Source organism: Varanus komodoensis, unplaced genomic scaffold (genome assembly GCF_004798865.1).
Source record: "Varanus komodoensis strain SLA01 unplaced genomic scaffold, ASM479886v1 scaffold20_3, whole genome shotgun sequence".
Taxonomy (NCBI): Eukaryota; Metazoa; Chordata; class Lepidosauria; order Squamata; family Varanidae; genus Varanus; species Varanus komodoensis.
The window spans coordinates 596,180-612,775 of NW_025335588.1; the positions used below are offsets into that span (position 1 = coordinate 596,180).

Sequence of the window (16,596 nt, forward strand, 5' to 3'; positions counted from 1 at the left end):
GGGGGGGGGCGACCACGGCGAGCGGCGCTGTTGAACTTCAACAAGGGCCTCCGGCCGGCTGGTCTCGCTCGGCGTGACCTCCCGGGCCTCGGACTGTAGCTCAGCCTTTGCTCCCGCGGCGGGCCGGGTTGCCGCGCTCGCCGCCCACGGCGGGCGGGATCTGACCCACCTGGGGGGCCCCGGGTTGGGCCGCTGGCCGCGCCAGCACGTACTGCCGGGGCCTAGGGAAACAGGCGTGTTGGAAGTTACAGGGAAGCAAGGCCTTTGTGAGAACGGTGGTACCGAGGCACACGTGTGTGACAGTGTGCAAGAGAGCAGGTTTCGAGACACGGCGCCCATTGGACGGTCTGCCAGGAAATTACACCTGTCTCAAACCGTAAGAGAAAAGAATATTTGAGCACAGAGTAATTCTTCTAATTACTCAATTCACATCGCCTTTATAAACATGCTTTGCCATGAGTAGCAACGTTTGGTAATAAAGCAAACATTTTGTTCGTTTCGAGAGGTTGTAAGCATACTGGCAAAAGCAAAGCTTCCTTCTCTGTTCTCTGCTTCTTGTACGCTGTTACAAGGGCCAGATCATCCTGACCTGCTGCCTTTCCTTACACTGATTCGTAATAGTATGCTGAGTGAGTATGATATTTTTCTTTTCTAGAAATCATCCTGAAGGGAAAGTGCTGGAGACAGTCGGTGTGTTTGAAGTGCCAAAACAGCAGGGCAAATACGAGACTGGCCAGGTAAAAGCAGTTTTTTTTTTTTGGGGAAAGGGCTGGGGAGGAATCTGAGGCCCGAAAACCTAGACATTCAATTGGTCGAGGTGTGACTAGTTATACCTTGGAAATCGCTGCAGATTCTGGGTGTGACTGGGCTGTTTCTAGCAGTGTTTCTGGGGTGCTCCTCTGTTGTGGCCACAGATCCTTCCCCGTTGGCACTACCAAGGGAAGGCAGTTGCTCTGGTCTCCAGTTGCAATCAAGCAATGGCCCCTTGCTCAGATGCTTGTGATATGTAGAAGTTGCTCCCAGGCAGCCAGGCCAAAGAAGCTGTTCCACAAGAAAATAGCACTGGCTGTTTAAGTTAGTGATGTACTACATGTGCTTAATGTGAGGATTGTCAGGTGGGCAAAAATGTTTAGGCTCCAGGAACTTTAGTTACTAGAATTGTGCAACCTGCCAAAAACCGGATCGCTGGCTTTTTTTATCACCAGCTGAACACTTCCCATGGCCGTTGCTAGAGTTCTCTCTTTTTTCTTTATCATTTTGAACTATGTGTTCGAACAGGAACAAGTGGAAAGTAAATCACCAGACCATTTTTACTTAAATTTCAAGCATTACCGATCACTGGTCCTGCTGGCAAGTGCTTTTGGGAGTTGAAGTCTCAGACACCTGGAGAGTCACCTTCTGCCCACTCCTAGTGCAGTTAGGTTGTTTGCTGGCCTAGAGGTGATACATTTGAAGCATGTCCCACTTCTGCCTGTTGGGCTTCTCACTCTGCTATTCTCCGGTACTTCTCTGTCTTTCAGCTATTTCTCCACAGCATATTTGGATACCGTGGTATCGTCTTGTTTCCTTGGCAAGCCCGGCTGTATGACCGAGATGTTGTTTCTTCCGTAACTGAAAAGTAAGGTTCTCCATTTGCTCAGGATTCACCAGAAACTGAGATGAGCAGTTGGGGCCACGTTTAGAAGTTTACTTTCTTTAGGACAAACTGTGGAACTTTCAGAAAGATACTTGAAAGCTGCAGTTAAAAACGAATTCCAAACAAGTTTTGAAATCAAAACTTCAGAAGTAATGGACAGGTGAATATACCAATACTCCTCTTCATTCAAAGGAAAATACCTACAGGTCCACCCTAAACTTAATGAGTTTTGAATATTGTTATTTTTTGGCTATGTTTTAATGCATGGAGGCTGACGGGCCATGGGCTTCCTTGGCTTGGCCGACGCTTTCCAAGCCTTTGCAGCAGATGCCGCCAGTGACCGATTCTCTCCCTTTTGGATTGTTGAAAGAAAGGTCACAGCAGGCTAATTTCTGTGGTGTCCCCCAAGAACACAGATCCTGCCCTTTACGAAGTGGACTTGGCCTGTGCATTGATTCCTGTCCCCCCATAAAAGTATTTAATTGTGCTCTGCGTGAGCATATTCAGCCTGCATGGAGCTGAGAAGTGATCTTTGCCGCTCGTCTGCCATCCTTTGAACTGATGCATTCGACGGCCAAAGCAGGTTGAGAGGCGAGCATCTCTCACCCAGAGGCTGAGACCCGGCTCCCCCCCCCTTCCAAATCCGGAATGATCTTTTTTCTGGTATCTCGAGCAGGAAACGTTTCTTGCCGTTACGAGTCCCAGTCCGTCTGGCCCAGGAGGCACTTTATCCCTGTTAAAGCAGAGCCGGCCTGTGCCGTGAGGCCTTTCAGCCCTGCGATGACACACGGCTGGCTTGCAAGCGGCAGTCCAGCCCTGCGGGCATGTTGGCCACAAGCTTCCGGAACGCTGGCATCTGTCTCGTTTCAGGGGCGAGAACGCGGCAGGCCATGGCTCCAAAGAAGTCAAAGGCAAGACACACACGTACTACCAGGTGCTGATAGACGCCCGGGACTGCCCGCACATAGTAAGTGGTTCCGCTGTCCTTGTCCCCGCCTTTGCGGCGCTGGCCTAGGCTGAAGTAGCTGTCAGGAGGGGCCCTCCCCCTCTGGGGCCCCCTGGATGTTTTGGTCGGCCACTCACGGCGTGGCCGCCGGGGGCCTTGGAGGGCCCCTGCTGGGGAAGGCTGCTGCAGGTAGACCGAGGGTGCGGAAGGCTCTCTCTGGTCCCTCCCTCCCCCGGCCCTCTCTTTTGCGTGACCCCCACTCCGCCGCCCACGGTCGGCTTCTTGCGGGTGGGTTTGCTTTGCGACCCTGTTTTCAAAGCCCAGAGCAAATGGGGCCAGCCATTTTCCAGTTTAATTCTTCCCTTTATATCCCCTGTCTCCTTAGCAGCTCTTAGCAGCTAGAAATAGCCCTGCTGCTAAAGCAAAGCCACACACGGGCAAGCAGACTCTTAACTGGTTGCTCGGCGCACACTGACCCAGAAATAAGCCCCGCTTGGTGTCTGGTGGGGGCCGCTCCCGGCAGCAGCGGGATCTGCAGCTTCCCAGGCTGCCCTTCCGGTCTCTCCCCCCAGTCCCAGCGGTCGCAGACGGAAGCGGTGACTTTCCTGGCAAACCACGACGACAGCCGAGCTCTCTATGCAATCCCAGGTGAGCGCGTGGGCCGGCCGGGGAGGGGCCAGAGCTTTCACGGCCCTGCTGGCAGGTGCCGCCTGGACCCCCTGCGGGCACACGGTGGCGAGGGCTGCTCCTGAGCGGCCGCGCGTCTTTCCTTGAGCTTTCTAGGACTGGACTACGTCAGCCACGAGGACATCCTGCCGTACACGTCCACCGACCAGGTGCCCATCCAGCACGAGCTGTTTGAACGGTTCCTCATGTACGATCAGGCCAAAGGTAGGTCTTTCCCAGCGGGCGCACGGAGGCCCGTCGCACCCCACGTCGCCCCGCAGACAAAACATTCGGCTCGAGGACGGGGGGAGTCGTCGTCTGCATCTGCTGGGCGGCCCTGGCCGGTTTCCTTCTGGACTGAGGCTGTAGCCGCAGGGACCCTTCCAGCCTCAAAGGGTTGAGGGGGGCAGAGAGGCCTTTGTGGTGAGGGCCAGCCAGATGCCAGGGAGGGCAACCCCGCAGGGCGGTGGGCAGGTGGGGAGCTGAGGCGGGGCCTTGGCTGCCCTAACGCGGCACAGCCAGCCAGAAAGGCCCAGCTGTGGCCCAGAAGAGCGTCCCACCTGCTCTTAGGAGCAGTGGGAAAGTCCAAACGCACCGTCAGCCTGAAAAGTGGCTGCTGTGGCACCAAGGGCGTGTGGCCTCAGGAAGCCGCTTTTGTTTCAGTCCCACCCTTCGTGGCGAGGGACACGCTGTGTGCCTGGCAGGAGAAGAACCACCCGTGGCTGGAGCTCTCGGACGTGCACCGGGAGACCACGGAGAACATCCGGGTCACGGTCATTCCCTTCTACATGGGCATGAGGGTGAGTCGCTGAGCTCCTGGACCGCCGGGGCGGACGGTGCCTGGGCTAGCACTTCCCAGCCGCTGTTTCTGTGGCCCAAGCCACGCCCGTGTGCGGCCCTCGATTCCCTCCTGGCTGCCCCAGGATCAGGCGCGGCGGGGAAGCCCGCAAGCGGAGCCGGCCGGAGCGAGCTGAGCCACGCTGGGCAGCCCCTGCTGGGCTGGTGGCCCTTCTCCGTGGCAGCCCCGGCCTGGGGGCCACGCTCCCCTCGAGGAGCTTCTTCCGAAGGCACGCCCGTCACGGGGCGGCCCCCCAAAATGGGGGAGCAGGGCTGAAGGCCACAGGTGGGGAACGCCTCGCACCTCTCCTTCCGCCCGACAGGCCTGCTCGCACGCTTTGTGCGCTTTCTCTCCCGGGGCCCCTCCTTCCCTTGCGCTGCCGGTGGGATTTTTCAAGGCTTCCCTCGGCATGAGAGGGCGGAGGACGGAAAGGAGCCCCCCCCCCCGCCCTGGCCACATCCAAGCCACGATGCAGAGGCTCCTCCTCCCTCCTCCTCACGGCCAAACTGGTCCCAGACAAAGCGGCCGGGTCGAGTTCTGCCCCATGCTGAGTGGTTCCGGTCTTCACCCTTCTTTGTACCCACGGACGGGGGGTGAGGAGCTAGAGAAGGGGGCCGGCGGCGGTGCCCGTCCGGTGGGGTCATTCTGCCGCGAGCCGCAGGCTCCAGGCTGCAACGAAGGCCTTCTCTCTTCTCCCTCGCAGGAAGCCCAGAATTCCCACGTCTACTGGGTGAGTGTGTCCCCTGTGGGTCTGCGTGTGGGCTGGCGGCCCTGAGCGGCCCCGGAAGCCCGGGCCCTCGGCGGGCGAGGCCCTGGGTGGCTGGGCAGGAGGGCCCGGCCGCTCTTGGGCTGACGGCGAGCGCCGCGCTCTGCTTTTCGTCCAGTGGCGCTACTGCATCCGCCTGGAGAACCTGAACAACGAAGTCGTGCAGCTCCGGGAGCGGCACTGGCGGATCTTCAGCCTCTCCGGCACCCTGGAGACCGTCCGCGGCCGGGGGGTGGTGGGGCGTGTAAGTGTCGCCGTCGCTTTTCCTGGCCCTCTGCCCCGGGAGCCTGCAGCCGGCTGCCCCACCCGGGCGCTCGCCGGGGCCTCGGGGTGCCGCTGCCCGTGCCCCTTGTGCGGCCGGGTCCCCAGCCCCCTGGCCCCGCGCTGCCGAGGCGCTCGCTCCAGCAGGAGCTTCCCGGCCGGGCCGCCCTCCGGCCGGCCAGGCCCTGCTTCACACCGTGGTCCTCGCCTGTCCCCGCAGGAGCCAGTCCTCTCCAAAGAACAGCCCGCCTTCCAGTACAGTAGCCACGTCTCCTTGCAGGCTTCCAGCGGTCACATGTGGTAAGGAATCGAGCGCTCGGCGGCTCGCGGAGGAGGAACCGGCAGGCCCGGGGGGCGGAAAGCCCGGGCCACCCGATTGGCGGGGCGCGGCATGGAAGGGGCCCCCTGTCGGACCGGCCCTGGGCAGTTCGCGCTTCCCCAGAAGTGGGGAGCATCCCGCTGTTTTGCCTGCCATCAAGCCCTCTGCGCCGGATGCTTGGCACCCTTCGCAAATTGGGCTGGGGATGATGGGCGTCGCGTCCTGGTGCATCTGGCGGGCTTCAGGCCGCTCTTCGCCAGCGCTTCTCCCCAGCCGCCGCTCTCCTTTGCAGGGGCACCTTCCGCTTCGAGCGGCCCGACGGCTCCCACTTCGACGTCCGAATCCCCCCGTTCTCCCTGGAAAGCAATAAGGACGAGAAGACGCCCCCCTCCGGCCTCCACTGGTAGAGCGCGCGGCCCTCCGGAAGCAGCCGCCCCGGACTCCTGCGCGGCCGCCGTGCTGCTCCAGCGCCCGTGCCTTCCTTCCGCGAGGGCCGGAGCGGCTTCTGGTTTTCAGACCCCCTTGAGCCACCTCTCCCAACAGCTGCTGAGAGACGGGGACTCGCCTGGGACTCCCGGCAGCCCGATCTGTGGCTGCCGGGCACTGTGAACCCCCCCCCGCCTCCGTTCCCAGGTCTGCGTGCCTCGAAGAATGCCACCGCCAGAACCTGCAGGCGTTGCCGCCCGGCTCCAGCAGACCCGCTTTTGACTTGCGAAGGTGGGATGTGCCCGTGTGTCGAATAAACAGCCCCCCTCCCGCAGTTCAGCCCCGTACGTTTTCCTTTTGTGATCCAAAGGCTTCTGGGGCGCCCGAGGTCAGGGACTCCACGCGGCGGGGCGTCTCGGCCTTCCCCAGCTCACGGCCTGCATACGCTGTGGACACAGCCCCCGTGCGGACAGTGGGAGGTGTAGTCCAGCCCATCCCGAGTGCCAAGGATGCCTGGGGGAAGCGGGTGTGTCTCCCCCCAAGGGGCAGATGGGCAGAGGGGCCGAGCAGGGGGAGCCTCTGCCTCAGCCCCACCTCCGTGGCCCATCCCTTGGGCCCCCACCCCTCCCACAGGCCTCTGTGGCCTCAGTTCCTCCACAGCCCTCTTCTCGGGCAACCCGAAGGGCCCCGGTGCTTGCGGGGCTGTTTCCTCTGCAGCCAGACTCTGGGAGCATCCTCGAGGCTGCCCTTCTGCATAGTTGCAGCTCTGTGTCGTGCCCCCCCCCCCCCGTGCTTGGGATCCCGCCCTCACCCTTGCCGTGGGGGCAGCTCAAGACCTCTGCCCCACGGCATGGCCTGCAGCACTTCTGGGGCAGGGAGGGGCCCCTGCTGCTGCTGAGTGCTTTAAGGAGCAGGTGTTGCCTCTGCTGGGAGGCGGCAGGGGACGACTCCTGGCTAACGGCTCCCCACCCGGTTCCCCCCTCCGGGTATCACGCTGGGGCATATTTGCCGAGCTCGGAGACAGACCGTTTCCCTGCCGCCGCAGCTCCCTTTCCCAAACAGGTTCTGCAAACTTGTGCGGGCCCCGACATCTTGAGCGTCTCCCTGGACTGTGGCCTGTGAGGGGCCAAATGGGCTGCAGGGGGGGCGGCCGGGCTCGGCCAGGGATGGCTTGCCCCGCCGCCTCGCTCCTGCCCCGCCGTTTCGTCTCGGCGCTCGCCCTGGGCTCAGTTGCTCCCACGCGCACCTCGGGGGCTCGAAGCCAGAAGCAAGCGCAGCGTCTCTTGGGACTCTCTCAGCCGGGCTCCTGGCTGCGCTCAGCAGGGAGGGGGGGGGGGGGGGGGGGGCTGCCAGCCAGGCACACCTTCAGACACGAGAGCCACGGGAGGGCTTCTTGGTGCGGGCTGAAGCTGCGTGGCTTCCTTGGTTGCTTCTTCCTCAGGCCACGTGCTCCCCCCCCCCACCACCTGGGGAGGTCGTCCCCCTCTCAGGGCGGCTTTAGTGCTTCCAGTCACCGTCAGAGGCCAGCTTTCTCCTGTAAATAACTGTAAAGAAACGCATCTCTGTCGAATAAAAGTCTTGACGTAAACCCGTGCCAAGGTGTGGTGGATTCCCCCAGATGGGCCCACATCCCCCCCAGCGCTGCCCTCAGCACACGGCACCCCCCCCCACCCTGTCCAGCAGCCTGGTACCCTCTGGAAGCGTGGGGTGGCGACTCCCATCATCCCGGAGAGCGATGTGGGGGCATGCAGGGGGCAGGAGATGGGGGGGGTTGTAGTCCGGCACATCCGATGCGTTGGAATCCTCGTCCTCTCTCTGGCTGGCCCTGTTCTCTCGGTCATTCGAAAAGGGTTTTTTTTTTAAGGGTTTTAGAGAGATGAGGAGGTTCAATTCAGCCTTTGAAAATGTGTCATTTGTAATATGCTTGTGGTTTTATCGTTGTGGCTTTTTTGGAGATTTGATGGCATGTCAACATTGCACTAGGAACGGTGGGGTAGAGGAGGGGTCTGCCTCCTGGGAGGGAGAGCTGACGCTGTGTATTTCTCTCGCCCCTGGCTGGGGAGAAGCCGGGCTGCAGGAAAGCGCTCTCGCCCGGCAAGGCAAGGCTTTGGCCCCGCGGGAGCCCCCGTCGCCGGGCTGTCCCAGGCTCATGCAGAACAGCAGGCGAAGTGGTGCAGCCCTCCCAGAGAGAAAAAAGCCGGCGTACACCTGGGTGCGGTCTGTGCCAGAGAGCGGCTGGCCACCAGCGTCTCATGGAAAATTTCGGAATGGTTTCTGCAGCCAGGGCCCCTCCCTCTCCACGGAGGAAAAGCTGTGTGTGGCAGGGTGACCTTTTCAGAGATTGCAAAACAGGCAGGATCTCTCTCTCTCTCTCTCTCTCTCTCTCTCTCTCTCCCTCTCTCCCTCCCACCCACCCACCCACCCACCCACCCACCCACCAAATGGAACTTGCAAGGCCCCGCTTCAGAGAAATGCATGTGATGTCCCCTGGGAAAAGCAATCAGCCCCGTCTCGACAAGGGGCTTTCTTGATGTTGGACTGTATCCCCCATGGGCTCCAGCCAGCACAACCAATGGAAGACGGAACATGGGAGTTGCAGTCCAACTAACCCTTACAGGGTCAAATGCTTCCAGCGTCCCTCCATAGCGACTCGGATGTGCTTTCAGAAATTGTTCCTTTGAAGTTCTGTACCACCAAACTGCCAAAGCTTTCTGGGCAATTCACAAACCACATTAAAAATAACAAAAATGCAATATATTAAAGAGAGGGAAACATCATTAAAAGTTCACGATGCAAAATTTAAAACCAGGCTTTGAAGAGATTTTTAGAGAGAGGAGAGTGTAATTTTTTTAAAGTGCTGATCTACGTTTCATGAACGCATCGACTGCTGTGGCGTCCCAATAGCCAAGGTGATGGGAGTCCTACCTGGCTGAGTTGGGCCACAGCGCCTCGCATCCGCCGCCCGGGTAGGCCGTTGCGGCTCCTCTAACTTTTCTTATCGCTGTGGTCCAGCTGGGCGAGCACGTGGCCCAGAGGGGCGGGGCGAGCGATTCGACAACAACAGGCGGCGAAAGCCGTCGGCGCTTCGGCCCGCTTTTCTCTCTGCGCCTGCGCGCCGCTGCTCCTGCGCAGGCGCGCCGCGCCTCCCTCGTCCCCCGGCCGCGGATTGGCCCCCCTCGGCCGCCGTCGCTCCGGCCGTTTCCCCGGCTCCGGGAGCCAAAATGGCGGCGGCGGAACTGGATCGCGTTCGCGTCTCGGCCGCCGAGCTGAGGCGCGGCGCGGCGGCGGCGGCGCTGGGCAGGAGCGGGCCAGGTAGGCCGCGCACGGCCGGCGCGTGCGGAGGCGTGCGGGGCTTGTCGCCTGGCGGCTCCCCGCCGCGCGTGGCCCGGGCCGGGGGGGCGTGGCGAGGCGAGGCGGGCCCCTTAACGGCGCGGCCCGGCTCGGCTCGGCTCGGCAGGGGCGCCGTGCCCCTTTCGGGGGGCCCGCCGCCCGGCTTCACTTCCGGGGGGCGCGCTGTGCAGCAGCGGCTGCTCCGCGCGCAGCAAGTGCCTGGCGGGCCGGGCAGGCTGCAGAAACGTCTGCTTGGCACCACGGGGGAAGGCGCCGCCGCCGCCGCCGAAGCTGGGCTCGGTGGAGCAAGCGGGGGCTGCTCGGCAGCCGGCAGCTTCCTCCCCGTCTTTTCCATCGGGACCTTACTCAGGAGCGTGAAGGGGCCGGGATCTCCCCTTGCATCTCGGCGAGGAGCCGTCGTGGCGGAGCGCGCCTGCGTGTCCGGGCGGAAAGTGTCCGTTTAGGTGCCCAGCGGCAAATTCAAGTGCCGCTGGGAAAGCTGCTGCCTGAAGCTTTGCAGAACTGCTGCTCCCGGTCAGTGTTGACGGGACTGGGCTAAGGGAACCGGACTGTCAGCTTCTGCGTGAATGAACGGCCTGTGTTCCTATTTAGCCTGCCTCTGTGCATAGCTATGAGGGCTGAGACCTTACTTGACAACTAAAAGGAAAGGGCAATAGCGATGCTGTAAGAGGACCTGCTCTGTTTTGTTCTCTCGCTGTCCCGTGTCCTTTGTGAGTTGTGTCTCATTGTAGTGGAACTAAAGAACATTTTAAAAAAAAATTCTGTAGTAGTGAATTCTGTAGATTAGCTGTGCAAAGAAGTACTTTTATCTGTTTGAAATCTCCCACCAATCAGCTTCGTGGCATGACACCAGGATCTTGTATTATGGGATGGAGATCTCTCTCTCTCTCTCTCTCTCTCTCTCTCTCTCTTTCTCTCTCTCTTTCTCTCTCTCTCTCTCTCTTTCCATTTTGTCTGCATCGTGCATAATTTTAAACGCCTCTTTCATGCCTCCCCTTATTTTTTTCTAAGCCAATCCCAGTTATTGTAACTGTTCCTCATGGGAAGGTGTTCCAACCCCTCCATTATTTTTGTCCATCTCTCTGCATTTTCCAGCGATATAATGACCGTTTTCAGGGGCAGCGGACAGAATTGCATAAATATTCACTTGCTGCATGCTTGCGTTTTCCTTATACAACCTTGTGCTCCCTTTTGTTTAGTTCATTTGGACAAGACTTGCGTTTCCTGAAGGAAGTTGCCTTTACTCTAATAACTTCCTTCACTGTGTTTGTAAGCCATGCTGGTGACCTCTTGGACTTCATGCTATTTTTCTTAACCTGTAATATTTGCACTATCTGAGCTTTTAATCTTGCAAGCAAGAACTGTTTTGTTTAACCATATTATTCATAAGCTGTGTTATTTATAAGCAGCAGAAAATGCTTCACAGAATTAATAATAGTAAATAAATGGTCCCGTTCTATCCCTGGTGTCTGTGGGAAAGTCTTCTCTATCCCTGAAGCTGCAGAGAGTCATTGCTGGTGGTCACAACAGAGTGCTGGACTAGAAAAACAGAAGGCTTGACTTAGTATAAGACACCTTCCCATGTTTATATTTGCACCAAACCTTTCCTATGAATCTTAAGAACTGGAATCTTACTTTATTTTTCCTATCAGATGTGCTTGGCCATGGATCTGTAGCAGAACAGCTGCTTTTTGTAAATGTGGTCAGATCTAGGTTTAAGCTGGACTCTCCTGTTGTGCTGGCTTGCAAGAGATGGAAGACCCGTAATAGAGAGGACTCGTTTTCAGCACTCTGACTTCTGGGGGACACAGCCTGTCGCCTCGATGGCAATATTGGGGGCTGCATGGGAAAGTCCTGCCTGGAGGATAGAGCACACCCATCGCCCCACGTAATGCTTGCCATTCAAGGATGCAGGCCTTCCCAAAGGCTGGAGGGGACTCACTCCGTAGAAACATAGAAACAGAGCGAGTCAGAAAGGGTCTCCCGGGCCATCTAGTCTGACCCCTGGCTCCAGCTGGCTGTGCTAATGCAATCCCCAACATGTGGTTGTCCAATTCCTGCTTGGGCTCGGGGACACATGAAAGTCCCTTGCCCTCTTTCTTGTTTGCATTCATCTGCCCTTCCCCAGCAGCCAACAAGAAAAGAAATAATTGGCATAGGATCGCTGTTAAACGTGTGAAGCGCGGCAACTGTGTTCTGTGCAGGTAGAACGGGCCGGTTGTTAGTTGTGCTCGCTTGCTGGGATTTGGCAGAGCACTTGTGCTTTCATGATTTCTTCGTTCGTTTTAAAATTAAGGCCTGGCAGCAGTTCCTAGCCAATTGACTCTCCAGGGCGACCAGCGCTCTGCCTCCAGGTGGCTCCCTTGAGACTTGTGTGTGCGCGTTGCAGGTGCTGGGCTGGATTGGGCCTCTGGCCTGATCCCTCAGGGCTCTGCTCGTGTCCACTGGGACTGAGCTCCAGGCTCAAGTTAACTCACCGCCAGGATCGCCAAGCCAGCCTGATTCCGGTGGTTGCCTTGGCGGGGGGGGGGGGGGGGATGGGGCTGGCTTCCAGAATCCTGCCCCGCCAAGGCTCTGTTGCCGTAGGCATTCCTTCCCCCAGGGTTCTAATGCTTGAGCCGCTGGAACCCCCAGATAGCGGGCTCTCCTCATTGCAGCCCGAAAGCCAGCGATGGCACACGGAGCTAACCAGTGGGAGCCCTCGCCCGCGGCTGTTGCGGTGTTCTCCCATGTGGCAGGTCGGCTCTGGCTCTGGCTGGAGGGCCGCTGGGGTTAGAAGCCAGGGGGTCTGGGGAAGAGGCTCTGGGCCTCCCGGTGCCCGGTCGCCCCGGCCTGGGTGGCAAATCTGAGCTGGCTGTGGAGCTGCTGTGCACGCACGCACGCTAGACCAGGCTGGGTCCGCCGAGCCGGGCGCTGCAGCGCGATGGGCAGCGGTGCTCCGCAGGGCTTCGGGTAGGGGTGTCCCGCCCTCCCGCGCGCAAAGCGAGGCCTCTGCCGCCGTGACCCTTCCCCAGGCGTAAAGGAAGCCCGGTGGCGAGGCTCTGGCTCCGAAAAGCGGGCTGGCTTAGTGGGAGGCAGACCGGTGCTGCATCAGAGGCTTGGAGCACCTGGGCCGGGATTTCAGCCCTCCCTGGAGAGGCTGCCTCTGGGGGGAAGGCCCATCTGGAGCCGCCCAGGGCGAGGTGTGCAAGTTCCAGAGAAAACAGGCAAAGCACCCTTTACTTGGGTGGCATCTCTTCTTTCCTGGCATTCGTAAAGCACCCCCTCCCAGCACCAGGTGGTGTGTTCCAAGCTCCCCCCCACCCCCCCGGCTTTAGCCCTTGGTTGATCCTTGCCAGGACTGAGGCTGCCTGCCCCTTCTTTCTGCTCCTTCCGTGTAAACTTGAACATACCTCTGCCCTGTCTTCCTCGTAGAAGCCATGAAGGAGTCCCGGCATCGTAAGGACAACAGGCGCCCGGACCTCGAAATCTACAAGCCTGGCCTCTCCCGCCTGCGGAATAAGCTGGCCTCAGCCAAGCAGGAGGCCGCCTCTTGGCCAGAGGCAGCCAAGGCCGGGTCAGCTGGAGACGAGGGGACCCCTGTGGCTCCTGGAAAGGAGGCTCCGCAGGTCTCCCCAGGCCTGCAAGGAGGCAGCAGCCAGTACCTGAATGGAATCTCGGAAGGCGGTGCCGAGGCAGGGGGTGCCCAAGCCCAGGGAAGCACCGCCGAGGACTGGTGTCCGCGGCTGATCCGGCGAGCCAAGAAACCCGACCAGCAGATCTACCAGCCAGGGAAACGCCTGCAGGCCGCCTCCAAGGAGCCCACCGCTGAGGACCCTGCCGGCAAGGGAGAGGGAGGCAAAGAGCCCGAGCAGGAGGCCGGCAGGGGCGGTGAGGTCGTCAGGAAGGCCGACACCCCGGAAGGGAGGGAGCGCAGCCGGAGCAAAGCAGGGCCCCAGCCTGCCTGGGGGGAGAAGGGCAGGCGGACCGAGAGGCCGGGCCGAGCCAAGAAAGGCAGCGGGGAGGCAGCCCACGGCAAGGCCAGCGCCCCCAAGCGCTACTCGCGCTCCGACAAGCGCCGGAACCGATGCCGCACCTGCAGCACCAGCTCGGCCGGGAGCAGCAACAGCGCGGATGGGGCCCATGGGGAGGCGGAGGCAGGGAAGAGGCGGCCCGAGCCGGCCAAGGAGCGCCGTCGCCCGCGGACGCAGCTCTCTGCCTCCTCCACAGACTCCCTGGGCGAGGACCGAGCGGAAGAGGCGGAGGCCTGCAGCCTCGGCAAAGACTTCGAGGCGAGGCGGCACCGGGAGCACGGCTGGCTTCCCGGGACCAGTGAGGGGAGGGAGCCCAAGGGGGGGCAGCCAGGGAGCCGGGCCGCCCCCCGGGGACCCGCCGCGGCGGAGGCCGACCCACAGAAGCGCAAGCCCTCCGGGGCCGGCCTGAGCGACGGCTCGGGGGCGCCAGCGGAGGGGAAGCCCCACGGGAGAGGCCGCGGCATCCTGGTGCTCCCGGCCCACATGGACCTGACCACCGGCACAGCTGGCTCGCCGGAGGCCCTCCACTCGGGGGGGCCCCGGCTCCTTTTGGGGGGGGCCAGCGGCAAAGGCGCCCGGGGCAGGGGCCGGGGAGGCACCACCCGCCGGCTCTGGGATCCCAACAATCCGGAGCAGAAGCCGGCGCTGAAGAACCAGACCGGCCAGCTGCACTTCCTCGACACCGACGACGAGCTGAGCCCCGTGCCCCGGGGCGAAGCGCGCCAGGCGCAGGCCTCGTATTACCGCTTCCAGAACTCGGACAACCCCTACTTTTACGGCCGGCCGGTGGGCCAGGCCCCCCAGTACTCCTACACGGGGTATCCCCTTCCGTATCAGGTGGGCACCAGCAACGGGGTGTACCCTGCGGCGTACTATCCTGCCGGCTACCCCAGCCCGGCGGAGCCCGTGCTCTGCAGCCCGCTCCTGGCCAGCCCCCTGCCCGCCGAAGTGGAGCCGCAGGTGCGCAGCCTGCAGCAGCAGGAGCTCGGCACGGTCCTCCGCGAAGCCTGCAACCTGGAGCAGCAGCTGAGCAACCTCCTGTCCCGCGAGCGGCTCAGCCCCGAGGGCCTGGAGAAGATGGGGCAGCTCAGGTGGGAGCTGGCGGGAGTGCGGGCTGGGGAGGGCCCGCGGCGTGGAGGGGGGGGTGTGCTGTGTCACGGTCGGGCAGCCCGCAGTGGTGACTGAGTTGAGAACGAGGCGGCGGCGAGGGGGGGCCCCAGGCACGTTTGAAATCACGCCGAGCGGCGAGAGTGCAGGCGAGACGCTCCCGGCCCCGGCCCGTAGCACGAGCGGGCAGTGGGCGCCCCTGGCGAGAGGAAAGCCAGCAGCGAGCGCAGCGTGAGGCTGAACGGGGGTTGCCGCGGTGCCAGGACGGCCTCGGAAGGGGAGAGCGTCATCCTCTGCCCAGACTTCATCAGCAGCCGGCGCCGCTGAGCCCCCGGATTCTGAGCCCGGCTCCTTTCAAAGGGCCAGGGGGCTCCCGTGGCGGCGGGAGGGCTCCAGCCGGGCTCCTCGAGAGGGCCTGGGTTGCGGTCGCTCGGCTCGCCCGAGGCGGCTCCCCGGGCTGGGGGAGGGAGGGCGCCCCCCGCGGAAGGGCTCCCCTCCGTGCTTGGGCGGCGGGGGCAGGGCGAGGGCCGGGGACGCTCAGTGGCCGCCCGCGTATGCCGCCGCAGGGCCGAGATGCTGCAGCTGTACGAGCGCTGCCTCCTGAGCGACATCGAGTTCGCGGACGCCCAGAACGTGGACCAGCTGCTCTGGAAGAACGTCTTCTACCAGGTGATCGAGAAGTTCCGGCAGCTGCTCAAGGACCCCCTGGCGGAGAATGGCCCGGAGATCCGCAGCACGCTCCTGCAGCTCCTGGACGAGGTGAGCGGCCCGGCCCGGCCCGGCGGGAGTGGGGGGCTGTGGGGGCAGGAGGGTTCCTCTGGCCTCCGGGAGGCCCGAGAGCCTCTTGAGCTGAGGGGCCTCTCCGCCTGGCCACGAGGAGGGCTGTGTCCCTGGCAACGTTCGGGTGACCTTTTTTGGCATCACGGAGAGGGCCGGGGGCAGCGCGGACCCCGTCAGGTGCAGGAGCCACTGAACTAATTTGTTTGGTTTAGGATTTAGATTATATTGTAAGCCGTCCAGAGACACAAGTGGTGCACGGCCCATGAATATCCCCAATGAATGAATGAATGCATGGCTCCCCCACATGCCTGCCCACAAAATGGAGAAGCATTTTGGTTTTCCCCCGAGACGGCTCTGGAGCAGGCCAGCTCCCTGGCCCGGGCCTGCACTCTCGCAGGGTTCCCGAAGGGCTTCCTCGGAGCAGGCCGAGGCACCACGGGCCTCGCAGAATCCCCGAAACTGGCAGGCCGTGCCATGCCCACCCCGAGTCGCTTACTAAGGGAAGGGGAAAACCTACAGGCTCGGGGGTGCCTTCTCTCACGGGCTGGTGGGGCTGCAGCGGGGTCCTGGTTTCCCTCACCCCCTGCCGCTCCTCCCCTCCGCAGGGCACCGTCTTCTTCGACAACCTGCTGCAGAAGCTGCAGGTGACGTACCAGTTCAAGCTGGAGGACTACATGGACGGCATGGCTGTTCGCAGCAAGCCCCTGCAGAAGATGGTGAGACGGCGCGGGCCTGTGGCCGCCCGGGGAGCACGGGGGGCTCCTTGCTCGGCCTCCTCTGGGGGATGCTGGGATGGGGGAGGGGGCCCTGTCCCTGCGTAGAGTCGAGCTCTGTGGCTGGACCCGCTGGCCGTGCGTCTGAGCCCAGGGGTGCCTTTTGCTCTTCACATCTTGACGTTGGGGTTCAGAGACCCTCTTTGCACATCAGCAGAAGCTTTGGGCGCTTGAGCTGCATCCGGGCTCCTGCTCGGGCGACTCGCTCCCTGGCCCCCTGCCCGCAGGCCGAGGGGCGTCCGTTTGGCTAGCTTAGCAAGGAGCCCCCTCAGCCGCGAGTCCTTTGGGGCGACTGGGCAGCCATGCCCATGGCCCGGAGATGGGCCTGCCCCTGCGAGCGATGGATACGCCCCCTTTCCAAGGAAAAGTGCTTCTCTTTCCCAGTGCCCCTCGGAGCCCCCCTCTGCCCCAGGCAACGTCAGCGTTTCCCCCTGAAGCCTGCCCTCCCGCTTTTCTCCCCTCCCAGCCCAGCTGCCGAACGGGTGCCAGCGGGGTCCCCGTCCTGACCCCTTTGCCGACTCCTTCTTCCCCCTTTCCAGGTGAAGTACGCACTGATCAGCGCCCAGCGGAGCCTGATCTGCCAAGGGGACATCTGCCGGTACCGGGAGCAAGGCAGCGACATGGCGAATTACGGGAAGGCGCGCAGGTGAGGAGGCGGCTCAGGCCGGGTAGCTTCTCCGCCGGCACAGAGCGGCCCCTGCCCCGGGCAGCGTG

The 16,596-nt window shown here is 62.0% G+C and overlaps 2 protein-coding genes across 2 annotated transcripts in view; both read left to right on the top strand.

Annotated features, from left to right (window-relative positions):
- Positions 1-176: 176 nt before the first annotated feature.
- On the top strand, positions 177-6,192 carry POLDIP2 (DNA polymerase delta interacting protein 2; the record flags this gene model as incomplete). Its single annotated transcript, XM_044430582.1, has 11 exons — positions 177-376; positions 656-737; positions 1,521-1,618; positions 2,507-2,603; positions 3,155-3,230; positions 3,366-3,473; positions 3,912-4,048; positions 4,790-4,816; positions 4,971-5,096; positions 5,334-5,413; positions 5,725-6,192. Coding segments are annotated over 11 exons (1,146 nt in total), but the record flags the coding sequence as incomplete, so codon positions are not given.
- A 3,482-nt stretch (positions 6,193-9,674) lies between these two features.
- The window catches only part of SMG6 (SMG6 nonsense mediated mRNA decay factor), a 56,209-nt gene continuing 49,287 nt past the window's right edge, over positions 9,675-16,596 (top strand). Inside the window, exons 1-5 of the mRNA XM_044430531.1 lie at positions 9,675-9,722; positions 12,624-14,313; positions 14,896-15,088; positions 15,715-15,825; positions 16,422-16,528. Of these exons, the coding sequence (XP_044286466.1) occupies positions 12,629-14,313; positions 14,896-15,088; positions 15,715-15,825; positions 16,422-16,528 (2,096 nt within the window). The 5' untranslated portion in view covers positions 9,675-9,722; positions 12,624-12,628. The remainder of the gene's footprint in view (positions 9,723-12,623; positions 14,314-14,895; positions 15,089-15,714; positions 15,826-16,421; positions 16,529-16,596) is intronic.